This window comes from Sinocyclocheilus anshuiensis, unplaced genomic scaffold (assembly GCF_001515605.1).
Source record: "Sinocyclocheilus anshuiensis isolate Anshui unplaced genomic scaffold, SAMN03320099.WGS_v1.1 scaffold758, whole genome shotgun sequence".
NCBI lineage: Eukaryota > Metazoa > Chordata > Actinopteri > Cypriniformes > Cyprinidae > Sinocyclocheilus > Sinocyclocheilus anshuiensis.
Genome location: NW_015548126.1, coordinates 1,840,292 through 1,854,004, shown reverse-complemented (window position 1 = coordinate 1,854,004; position 13,713 = coordinate 1,840,292). Strand labels below are relative to the sequence as shown.

Sequence of the window (13,713 nt, the reverse complement as noted above, 5' to 3'; positions counted from 1 at the left end):
TTCTTTACTTCTGTCTTGCCTTCCTTCCTTTCTTCTGTATTTCTTGCTTTCCTTTCTTTGTTCCATCTTTCTTTTTGTTTCATTGTTTATATATTTTCTTCTTTTTTCCCATTGCTTCCATATTTCTTTTTCCATTCTTCATTTCTTTCTATTTTTACATCTGTTCCACTTCCTTCTGTTCTTCCTTTTTCTATCTTATTACCTTTGTCCCATTGTTATCTTCTTTTTTCTTCTAAATTCTTTTTCTTTCTTTCTTTCTTTCTTTCTTTCTTTTGTCTTTCTATCTTTAATACTTTCGATTCTTAACATATTTTACCTTCCTTTTGTTGTTCTTTTTTCTGTCCTTCTCTTCTTCTTTTATACTTCCTTTGTATTACCTTTGTCCCATTGTTCTTTTCTTTTTTCTTACACATTTCTTTCTTTCTTTCTTTCACATATTTTACCCTCCTTTTGTTCTTCTTTTTTCCTTTCTTCCTTCTCTTCTTCTTTTATACTTCCTTTGTATTACCTTTGTCCCATTGTTCTTTTTCTTTCTTTTCTTACGCATTTCTTTCTTTCTTCCCTTCCTTACATGTTTCTTTCTTTCCATTTGTCTTTCTATCTTTCATTGTTCTTCACGTCCTTCTTTCCTTCTGCATTTCTTTCTTTGCTTCCTTCCATATTTCTTTCCTTCTTCCCATCCCTTTCTTTCCATCCTTTTTTCCATTGCTTTCTTTCTATCCTTCCCTATTTCTCTTGCTTTTTTCCATCCCTTTCTTTCTTTCCATCCATCCATCCATCCTTCCTTTCTTCCTTACTTCCATATTTCTCTTGCTTTCTTTCCATCCCTATTTTTATCCCTTTTTTCCATCCTTCCGTCTTTCTTTCTTTCTTTCCTTCTTTCTTTCTTTCTTTCTCTCTTTCGCTTTCTTTCTCTTTTGTTTGTTTGTTTCTTTCCTTCTTTCTTCGTTTTTTCCCATATTTCTCCTCAACATAGCTGTTCCTACTATCCTGTAAATTCAGTCCATAAAAAGTTTCATTTTCACTTAGTTTAAAGTTTGTAAAAAAACGTATTTAACTTGAAAGTACAGTTAGTAAGTTCACACAGCAAAACACTGCCTGAGAATATATTAGAAATGTGAGATTGTGAGATTTCAAACTGCGACATCAGTCAAAATGAAAGGAAAGCCCATTCCAGTCCAGGATAACACAACAAGAATCTAGTTTCATCCTTGAATTAGTCACGCTCTGGGCAAATCTCGGGACAAGCTCAGGGTGCAATTTGAGAACAGAGGACTAGAATGTTTGAGCTGTCTCGCGATTGCACACTTTAGTCATTTAATTACATTAAGCAGCAATTCAGACAACCTCTCACTGAAAACCAGATACACCCTGTTAAAGTATTACACGGCTCCACAATGAGCCGGTCTAATTAGCGAATGTCTCAACTGATTACAGCAAAGATGTAGGACCTAATATCTTAATCTATAAGTTTACATAGGCCTATAACATTCAGAAATTGCATTCAAAGAGCTTCTTTTAAACCTCATCGAGCAAACAATGTCAAACGCATTTACCCAGTCTGATAAATTCACATTACTGCCTATTACATCCAAACATGTCTTATTGCCAGCACAATTTGAAATATAAAGGAAAACGTGTACTCACCTGCATCTCCATGCCTCTTCTTGATGGACATCTAAAAACAAAACATGAAATCTGTTAAAAAAACATACATCAAGGTTGAGTTAATATTTTCATAACTGTAACCATATCACATAAAACGGTCTCATGAAGCATCAAAACAAAGGACCTAATGTATTGCTTCTCTCCCACAGTGAATAAAATCAACACCTGACCACTGAATTTCCTCCCACGGATCTGCTGAACGGTACATTGACTGGGTCACTATGATTTACAGTGCTCTTGCCCAGCCAAGAGAGAATGTGCTACTTGTTTAGAGAGAGGGTCATGTCCAACATTCCAGCAGTAATCCATAAGAGACCTGTTTTCTAGTTTCACTTTTCTGCTACTACACTCAGGTATCATGTGCCCTGTGAAAGATATCACGGTACTCTCATATGCATTGATTTTACAAAAATGCTACTTTTCCTCCTAAAACCAAGCAATTTATGATTTGGTTTGCACTTTATTTTACAGTACGTACACCTACGTGTACTTACCTAAGAAAGTACTGGGTAATATAAGGTAACTACATGGGTAAAGTTATCTAGTTATTACCCAGTTATTGCAATTAATATAATAAGTACATAGTATGTACATGCGGAACAGGACTGTAAAATGATGTGTGTGTGTATGTGTGTGTGTGTGTGTGTGTGTGTATTTCTGAGACAATACTCAGTGTCTTAGGTCTTGAGGACTTTACTGTGATATCAAATGTTTGGAGGTGCGGCCAATAAAATAATATTAATATATGACATAAAATAACCTAATAATAAAAATATAAAAACAATTAAAAATAAAACTGCATAATTAATGATACCTTTTATAATTAAAATTGTCAAGCTAAATTGCTAAAAGTTTTGTTAATATCTGTTATTCTATTTATAATATAAATGAAATAGAAATTATATTATGAATAATGAATTTAATGAATATTAAATATTTTTTTATTATTATTATTATATAAATCATTTTGTCCATAGAAACCCATATGTTACACATTCATAATAACCATTTAATTTATATTACTATAAATATATGTGATTTATATCAAAACATTCAGCATGTAATCACATCAACATAAACATTAATAATCTACAACACTATGAAAAAAATATATAATATCACACTATGAAATAATTAAATTATTATAACTGCACATTATACATTTGTACTATATTGTATATAGTTAAAAACTAAAGATACATAAAAATGTTTCCACAAAATGTATGAAGTTGAAAACAGAACCTTGCACTAAAAGAAGACTCTGTGACTCAATCCGGTACTGCAACCTTTTAAGACTGATGCAAAATTGCTCAATTTTTTCCCGCCTTGTCTGAGTGAGCAGACCCAGATGCATGGCTAATTTCAGTAGCAGAAGCAACAGATGTCTACTAAACACAACAATGATGTAAAAAATGATGTTTTGTTGGGTCTCAAAAGGTTAGGGGCATTTTACATGGAAAGGAAGCAGATGTGTTGTCTTGAATCACAGCAACCAACAAAACACAAGTAATTTTAGTGTAATTCAACACATTAAGACTGCTAAAGCTGTTTGAAGTGCCTGTTGATCATTGTTCGAGTATTCCCTCAGCTGTAAATGTATACTGAGGCCCTCTGCCTCCGTTTAATCAGATCTGGGTCTGAAAAACACAGCGGAAAGAGGGGAAATGATGGATGATGTCATGGTTGCTTATAGGCTGTGAGATTTTGCAGTGAGGGGTTGAATTTTAACCGCACATCTCAAAGAGTTATGGTGTTCAAATGCAAGGTACAACTGAGGGTGTTACCCTCATAAAACAGCTTAAGCAGAGCGTGAAAAACTGTAAAGGGAGACCATTTCTTGGTATGTATATTACATGTTATTTTTGACAAGACTAGCGTGCCGCTTACTGGAATGTCGCCTTTCAAAACAGGTTTGCAAAGGATTACTGTGAATTCTAGGAAGAAAGAGCATGAGCACTAGTAAAGTCCAGCTGTGTTTCAAAGTGGTAATTGTCACTGACACGAATGACGGTTACATGACATGTAATTAAGCGTCAGTGAATGATGACTAGCTTCAGGAAGAGCCACCTTACAAAAACAGATCGGGACGAAAAGATACAAAACTGAAATATCCACACATCAGTCAATCAACCAGATAGCAAAATGAAGGACAAAATCAAATCCAAGATCTTCAAGTAAAGAAACCGAATGCTAACAGAACACTATATCAAATACGAGAAAATAGATCAACTGAAAAAACAATGAAAGAAGGGGGATGATGTTTTGACACATGTGGTCTATATAATAATGAGCGCCTTCCTGGGATATGTGTCCTTTTCTTGGAATTGTAGGATTCCTCTGTGTGAATGATGAAGGCTGACAGGATTACAAGTATACTCATTTCTCAGTCAGAAATAATGGATAGATAGACAGATGAAAAATAATAATGCCTGAGGGGAAACTGAGGAAAACTAACTGCGCAGGTTACACTGCATTGGCTCAGAATGAGATACAAGATCCTAACGCAGCAAAAGGAAAACAGATGCCATAATTTCCAGAGGCAATGCATAAAGATACAATAACATAATTTGGGCTGAATCTGAATTATGAGCTGTTGGAGATTTTGGATCATGCTATAAAACACAGCTCCTGAAGTTCAAGACATATTTTTGTATGTCTGGGATTCCCCTACAATTCATTTTTAGCGGTTTTATTTGGCATGCATGACCAACATCTATCATAATATTCATCGCACTCGAATACATGTTTGATATTACACACATGTTCCATGTGAAACTGATACTGGACTGGCCTAAACTGACTCATTTAAAGGAATAGTTCACCCAAATGTGAAAATGTTGTCAACATTTACCTCATTGCCTCATGTTGTTCCAAACCTGTATAAGTTTCTGTCTTATGTTGAACACAAAAGAAGATATTTTGAAGAATTTTGAAGAATGAAACCATTTTTGGTCCCCATTGACTTCCATAGTAGGGAAAGAAATACTATGGAAGTCAATGGGACCATCAACTGTTTGATTATCAGCATTCTTCAAAATATCTTATGTTCAACATATGAAGGAAACTCATACAGGTTTGGAACAGCATGAGGGTGAGTAAATGTTGATAAAATGTTCATTTTGGGTGAACTATCCCTTTAAAGCCAATATGCAATGGTGCAACCCATTTTACTACCAACAGTTATTTCAGAGAGAAACGGCACATTAATCAAGTAATTGAGCAGTGCTAACAACTAAAAAGAAAATGTATTTTAGAGGAAGAGATAAAAAATTACAAACCCTGCATACGAAATAGGCCTAATTCCATACAATATAGTACATTTACATTTAGTCATTTTGCAGACGCTTTTATCCAAAGCGACTCACAATTGGGGAATACATAAAGCGATTCTTCTTAAAGAGGCAAACAGACACAGGAAGTGCTTGTATTACCGAGTTTTAGGCATTGTTCAAATAAGTACAAGCTAGAAAGGGATCTTTTGGGCTCGTTGAAGAGCAGTCGTGCCACTGCATTCTGAATCATTTGTAGAGGTTTGATTGTGCATGATGGAAGTCCAGCCAGAAGAGCATTGCAGTAGTCCAGCCTAGAAATGACAAGGGCCTGGACAAGAAGTTGTGCAGCATGCTCCGTTAGAAAGGGCCTGATCTTTCTGATGTTGTGCAATGCAAACCTGCAAGATCGAGCAGTCGGCAAGAAATAGTAAGCCAAAAACTGTATGCGAGTCATCCGAATACATAAAACAGCAGGCGAAAAGTACCCGGATGACCTACTACATCTGCTGAGATTTTTAAGTGTGCATCCGGTGGACACTTTACTATCCCATAATGCCACAGAGAGTATTTGTGAATTGCAGTGAAGCTACACAACTGCCAAAGGTCACATGATAATGACAACATGGCATGATGTAGTGCATCCGAAATACATTCACACTATATACGTAGACATTTTTTAATGGATGCAAAGCAAGTTTCAAAGCAAATGTAGAGCTGCACAATTCTGAATAAATTGAGAATCATGATTTTCCCATGTATCTAAACTAAGCAAAATAACATGTAATTTACTAGAGTCTGTAACAAAATATTAATTACCTCATTCTATTAAAAAATGTTTAATTAATTTGAATTATTATTTTTTTAATTGTTTGAATGAATGATAAATACTTCACTAGTTCCATTACTGAAATGAATCAGCGTTTTTGAACGAGTCTCTTGAATGAATGATTCAATGACAAATAAATTTTTGAGTCACTTGTCACCACCTAGTGGTGAAACAATGTAATCAACATTGTAACCAACATACGTTATTTGAAGCGCCATTTTGAAGCGAAAATTACTTTCAAAAGATTATTTTCTCCATTTTAATCTCTACCATACACATGAGTGTTTATATCTGAACTATAAACTTTTACCCCAGTACTTCTGTGATAATATGAACGATTGTAGGCTAAGACAGGCCAAGTTGAAAAGACTGTTTGTGAAGCTGTTTCAAACCTAAACATGATAACTGCTATCTCTACAAGCGGCAGTGTGAACACATATTTGAATGTTTCGGTATGACTCTATCAAAGGTTTAGTTAAAACAGACGAATCGTTGTCATTTATAAATAAGGTTGCGTGGGTATTTGAATTGAGATTGCAATCCTTTAACGATTAATCGTGCAGCTTTAGTACCTACTATACAGTATTTGATTTCGGACGCAGTGAAAGACAAAAACTTTCATTTTCTTCGAAATAACTTGCACAGATGAATCGTCGACAATAAGACCAGGAATCTGTATAAAGTAAATAGAATCACATTCCCAAGCATTCTAAAATACTTTACAATGTACTCACAATATCCTTTTTACAAGGCAGAGAAAAAAAAAACATGAAGCCAGAAGAATTTAGGGGTGTAAAATAATGGATAATATAAGACAAAGCGAAAGATAAAAAATAGAGGGATAAGAGAGAAAGTATGTGCTGTAAAGTACAAAAAAAATCCCTTAGGCATCCACTTCAAAGTGACCCCAGAGGGATCGGGCGGGCCAGATGTGGTCCCGAAAGCAAAGCCTCATCCATCTTGCATTCCATGAAACCCCCTGCAGCAGGACAACTTTTCTATATTTAGCTCCCTTCTTCAGCCTTGCTCAATCCACTGGAATATGTTCCATCTTGTTCCCTCGTTCTCCACCACATTCAGCTTTTTTCCCCCAAATTGGGTCTGTTGTTTTATGCGTTTGTTGGTGTTCCAACGGAAGGTCTGTTTGGGCTATCAGGCCGTGGACCATCCATCTTCCAAACTGAGGTGGGCGGCTGAGTTGGTGGTATTTTTTTTTAAGTTAACATCTAGAGAGCGTCAAAGAAATGCAGCTAGCATGACGCAGGGTCTTGGTTGTGTTATGACAGAAACAGTCTTAGTGAAATGCACAGTTATGAAGGAGAAAAGAAGGAATAGGTCACTGTCACGGGTGACGCTGCGGACAAGTCTTATCTGATGTATCTCATATGCTCAATGTGGAATCTGTACATGTAGTAAATGTATAAACGGAGGGTATATATCATGTTTTTGCACAAGCCTGTGCCTGTTTTCTGAAAAGGAAACAAAAAAGCAGGTTTGCGTAATTGAGGAAATGAAAGATGACATAAAAGGGAAGGATAACGTAGGATCAAACCTATTCCCAAATTAGTCCTGCTTTTAAAAGAAACACAGGGAAGTTGAATAAGCACGTCAGTGTTGGAGCTTCTGAAAGTGCTGTATATGTAAAAACCCGCTTTGAGAGCTGTTCTGCTTCTAGGCTCGTTGCCAGAATGCCTCTCAAGGCTAGTGGTGGTGAAAGGTCCATGCATTACTGTGTACATTGCGTACGTGGGTAAATGTGTGTGCATTTCATGCACAGGTTCCACACATAACAGTCCGGCCAACAGGAAGTGCAAAAAGATGGGCATCATGCCGCCCAAGGGGTCGAGGTTTTCCCAGTTAGCCCCTGGTAGATGTGGTAACTACACCATCTGTGGCCAAAAGCATTTTACTCCATTGATGACCATTCAAAGTTCACTGATTTGAAAAAATATAAAAGTTATAGATATAAATATCTAATATGTAAATATACAAAAAATTATAAATAATTATAATATATATTTATATTTATAATATAAAAAATATATTATTTATTCACATAGATGGATAGATAGATAGGTTCATTTAGACGTTAAACTAAATTAAAATACATTAAAAAAAAGTTACCTTTGCCTGGGGAAAAAAATCAGATTACTTTTTCAATACTTTATTTTATTTCAGATAGCATCTATTTTATTTTATTTATTTATTTTTTGTTATATAGTTTTAATTTTAGTTAACGATGATAACTGATATATTTAAGTTCAGTATATTTATAGCATAGTATATTTATCATAGGTAGATGAGTGTCAAATTACATTTTATAACTAAACAAATGAAGCTGTAACCTCTGAATGACAGCAGGCAGATAAACTTTCAGGGGAATCGCAGTTCACTGAATTGGTGTTTACACAAAGCATTCTCTTTTCTGCCTCCTGTGTCACAGGAAATGTGAACTTGCACGCTGACGGCATACATACTGCTATATTTACAAACCCCGATGAGCAAATGTCTTGGGAATCTTTGAGAAGGATGTTATGATTGTTTTCAATGAGCATATGTGAGGTCTAAAGAATCTCGATACTGTCAATATAATGTATGCAATACACCGAATTTAAAACAGATCACAGTTCTAGTAGTATAATAAATCTAGCTGAATATATTACCCAACAATTAAAATTCAGTAATTTACTCAACCTCATGTTGTTCCTAGTATTCTGTGTATTCTGCTAAACATCAACAGAACAAATATAATACATTTTTAGGTGAAATATCCCTTTAAGTCAGACATTAAAAAGTTCTCACAGTACAAAAAAAAAGATTAAGATTATGTCGATTCTCAAGGAAAGTATCCCACAAAATCGAGAGGAAAAGAAAAAGAGCAAAAGCGCACAGCATTGACCTCTCAACCCAGCCGTATTTTGACACTTTGCAGGGGCGCTCCTCACCCAACGTCCCAAACTGAGGCTTAACCTCTGCTGGAGCAGAACAAATCCTGGCCTCCTGAGTTGCACTTGGCCCCGTAATCTATCTTCATCCTATTGAGCCGCTTAGCTCCCCTCTCCTGCCCCAACCGAGGACCCCGCAGGGAGTTGGAGAGCCAGCTTGGACCCTCCACACAGATGGATGGAGAAGACTCAGCTTCCCATCGCTCACCAGCACCTCCAGGCTTTAGCAACAATGGGTTGAGGGTGAGGAATAGGTTAGAGGCAGTGGGAAAGAGTTTTGCCAAAGCATTTATGAGTTCACACAATGATTCAACAACTTAATCAATTCTAAGCGAGCCACCAACATGTAATTAAGCAAATTAAAGGGATAGTTCACCTAAAAATGAAAACAACTTTGGAAGCCACTGACTTACATTGTATGGACAAAAAAAAAAAAAAAACTTTTTCAGAATATTTCTTTTGTGATTCACAGAGCCAAGAAAGTCACTAGGGTTTGGAACGACTTGAGGGTGAGTAAATTATGAGAGAATTTCCTTTTTAGGTGAACTATCCCTTTAAAATGTTACAGACAGAGCACATTTGGTGCTTCCACAGTGGGTTCTTTACAGTATGGAAGCTACATTAAAAACCGGGGCTTACAACATATTACATAAAAGCTGGTTCCAAGTTAACAAGCATTTTGAGCCGTATGTTTTCTTGAAAGATTTTATGATGGCGTCAACTGTATGGTGCGGTGTAGTAGTGACGTGATTGACTGAAACAACCTCTTTCACAGTGGTTGATGTTATAGCACTAATAAATAGATGGGCTGCTTTGGCCTGGATCCTTGTGAGTCATATTTATGACGTACAGCTTCCTCGTAACACTGTGTCAACATAAACATTCATTCAGTGTTGAATCATGAACAGTAGATGATATGTCTAGCTTTTGAATTTGAACCAAATATCAATCGAGGATGCAGACTGAAATAAAATTAAATTAGAGAAAATTAAAACACACACACACACACACACACACACACACACACAGTGTACGCTCTTTCCAGAACAGAAAAAGCCATTAAAATACTTTAAAAATAAAATAAAATAAACTTTTTTTTTCATATAGTTGCCAAGGCAACTTTTCCCAGTTTCATTTTGTTTAACTTGATGTTCTAAAATAATTAAAACTCAAATAAAATGTAAAAAAAAAAAAACAGACATTTTTAAAAACAAATAAAAATGGCTAAATGTACTATTGCTATTATTGTTGCTATTATTATTATTATTCACATTAATTTGATTTGTATATAATCAACTATTATTATTCATAATTTTATGTTAAATATAATTAAAATGTTAAGTACTGTAAAAGATGGAATTAAATTTGCATTGTCAGGAAGAAGAATTTACATATATATTACACCAAAAATGATATAATATATAACATACATATACATAAACTTTTATAAAAACAAATCTAAACTGTTATATAATAAAAACATAACTGAGAAAATATGTAATTTGATTAGAACTGTCAAGAAGAATTTGCATAAATAAATAAATACACAGTATTTATTAGATATTATTATTAGCTAATAATATGCAATATATGTTGTATGTTATATTTTATATGCAAATAAAATATTATACAAAAAAATCTATAACTATAACATACCTATATACACAAACATTTATAATCTAAATTTGTTATATAACAATTATATAACTAAAATAAATTATACATGTCTAATATATATTACAAAAAATATTGAAATATATTGAAATCTAAATTACATATTTTTTACTCATGCCTCATTCATTCATTCATTCTCAATATTTTTACTCATAAAATTCATATATATATATATATATATATATATAAATTCCTCTTCCTCACAATTCAAGTTCCAAATCATGAATTAAAAGGAAGACAACTCTTCTTTTTCCACAGATTGTCTCTTTTTAATTGAGATCAGATGAGACCTTCAAGACCAGCCAGCAGATGTGTGTGACCGCAGGAACACCTTCTTCACGACAACAAGAGGTGAACGAGGATAACAGGCTTGGTGAGAATCACAAACTGTGTTACTGTTAGAAGACAGATGGAAAAATGCCAATGGAGCTTTCAGAGTTTGGATTTGTCATCTACATGAGGGTGGCCTACATTCATTCCAGTGGACCGAAGGCCACATGCCTCTGGAGCTTTTGACCTGCTAATCTTCTCCAAGAACCTCAAGACTTCATTTTGTCAGAGTGCAGAAAGCCAAATCATTCTATTACCCCCTCCAATCCAATTACCCTCTTTAACTCTCTCTCTCCTGCGCTCTCACACACTCTAACAAACACCATCACCTCCCAGATCCCTGCCAGAGGCCTTTAGCGGGGCTCCCAAGCACAGACCGCAGAACGTACCAGTGCCGCTTCAGCTATGCAGAGATTAAACAAACACATCTGGCCCAGTTCTCCAGCCGGACGGAAAAGGACCGGATTCCCACAGATATTGTGCTCATTTAAACCCACTGTTGCTCATCGGATATTGTTTTGGAACAATGCAAGAGAGTGCGTTCCTTTGAAATGAAAAATATTCATGATGGGCTAAAAGGAACAGCTGGCAATTCTTTGTTTTCTCTGTCTTTGCAGACCAGGGTGGCTTGAGACAAAAGTCCGCGAAGTCCCCCATAAATTGCGGTCGATCTGAAGCCGGTCTAAGACAGCTGTGAATCAGCTGCGGCAATCGTCCGTGAAGAGTCTTATTTTCCATCCTTTGCATGTCGGATTTGTTTCTAGAATGATAGAACATTCCTTTCAGTATCTTTCACATGAGCCCCGAACTCGTAAATCACTCAGTGGTCAGGTCTCTCTGTACTTCCTCTAAACAGCAGGACACGCACATTCTCTCCAAAAATGCCTTGTCCGGTTACAAACGAACTCCAAATGTTTAAAAGCTACATACAACTAGAAACTAAACCCTTACTCTTGGAAAAACTGCATACTTTAATTATTATGTAGTAAACATGAGGTCTCGACCAATCAAAACCAAAGTTAATTTTAAATTATGCATATACACTGCGGTCAAAAGTGTGATTGATTTCTGAAGGATCACGTGACAAACAGCAATAAAATTTCACAATTTTACTGAAATTTTGGTTAAATAAATGCAGCCTTGATAAGTACAAAAGACCTATTTTAACATTAACATTAAATATTGCAAACTGTTTGAATAATTCCTTATATTTTGGAAAAGGATGGTGCATTTACATTGAAATAGCTATTAAAAACCTAATTATAAATCCTGTTTTAGATGTTTAAAAATCACTGGTTAAGCTAAGCTACACTGGTTTGGAATCCAAACAAGATGTGATGGCCTTAAATGGCCCACTAAAAGACTTCCTGTCGCTTTGAATTCATTAATTCAATTCCCCAGACTAAGGGGGAATCCTGTTTGGATTAGCAAAGGAAAATCTATTTAACTTAGTCCCACTAATGCAGAAAAGCCATTAGAAATGCAGTCCCAGGACATCAACCTCAACCCCAGAAACTTCTCGGAATGAACGTGTGCCCTGGTCACTGACACACAGCGTGTTCATTAGGAAACACTTCACAGAGCAAAGCTAAGCAACTGATCACATGGTCTTCATTCTGATCAACTCTTCAGAGTTTAAACTAAACCAGATACCAAAAATACAAGAACCCTATAACTAATTACTGTATATACATCATATATTTTAAAATTGACAGCTACTAACCACAAACTAAACAATTCAATACAACACAAACAAATATCATACTAAGTAAGTTCAAACGCTCACCTCTGTCTTTTTACCATGTGATCTCCCCAGAGAGGAAGTGGCTCCTGCAGGTCTTTCTTGGCTGTGCCATTCCCTCGTGTCGGTTCTTCTGGCCATGTTGTTCCAGTTGAGGGACTGGTTCACCCCCGCAGCTCCGCTCTGCAATGACAGCACAAGAGATTTTAGCGTGGGACGGGATACACTTTGTCTGGAACGGATGACCTCTGGAGATGACTATGAGGAAAAAAAGAGAAGCAGTCGGTAGCAGAGACACACAAACTCAGCAGAACATTTTAAAGAGCACAAAAACTACTGAAAATGGAAAAATGTAATGGTAAATCTAGTCTCTTGTTAAAAACTAGGGTGTCGTGAGGGCTCTGAAACCATCATGTCATTCCACTAACTATCACGAATGGACATAGTGATACAAACAGAACAACAGACTGCAAGCACAAGACATCGTTGTTTTGAGGAGCCAAAAGGCACTTTTGTGTCTTGCTGTGAACCCTTGCTATAGGGTGGTTATGTCGCGAGTTTGCATGAGGTTTTTTTGAAACAGCATTGAAAGTTCCCCATGGCAAGCTCCCAAGACAATGGAGCTCTGTGTCAGTGTCACCAGTCTGGCCTAGTCTCTGCCAGCATGCAGCACATTCTATATAACCCATGTCACAAACAGACGCCATGCACTGGCACATCAAGCAACTTCATACTGAATTCTTATCAGTTATCTAGACACAAAAGTATTAATGTCAACTAATCTCAACTATATATACATATATACATATACACACACACACACACACACACATATATATATATATATATATATATAAATATTAGTGCTTTCAAACAATTAATCGCGTTTAATCGCATCCAAAATAAACGTTTTTGTTTACATAATATATGTATAAGTCTAAAAGGGACAAGTTTTTTTTTTTTAAGAATAGAATTAGAATAGAGTATGGAAGCCCGTTTCCGCCAATGAATACATTTTTTTAAAAAAGGTTATTGTGACTTTTTCATCTCGCAATTCTGACTTTTTTTCTCAGAATTACGAGTTATACAGTCAGAATTGCGAGTTATAATTTTTGTTTACATAATATATGTATGTGTACTGTGTATATTTATGTTTTTTATTTTAATGGTGTTTTTAAAATCCATTAAAATAATTTAATGAATTTATGTTTATATAAAAACACACATGCATGTATATATTTAAGAAAAATGTTATGT

General features: G+C 35.5%; 1 protein-coding gene across 1 annotated transcript in view; it reads right to left on the bottom strand.

Moving 5' to 3' along the window:
• Nucleotides 1-13,713, bottom strand: part of LOC107704778 (stAR-related lipid transfer protein 13-like) — a 97,498-nt gene that overhangs the window by 68,180 nt on the left and 15,605 nt on the right. The window contains exons 4-5 of the mRNA XM_016507800.1: nt 12,502-12,639; nt 1,648-1,678 (exon numbers count right to left, since the gene is read on the bottom strand). Coding sequence (XP_016363286.1) covers nt 1,648-1,678; nt 12,502-12,639 — 169 coding nt within the window. The remainder of the gene's footprint in view (nt 1-1,647; nt 1,679-12,501; nt 12,640-13,713) is intronic.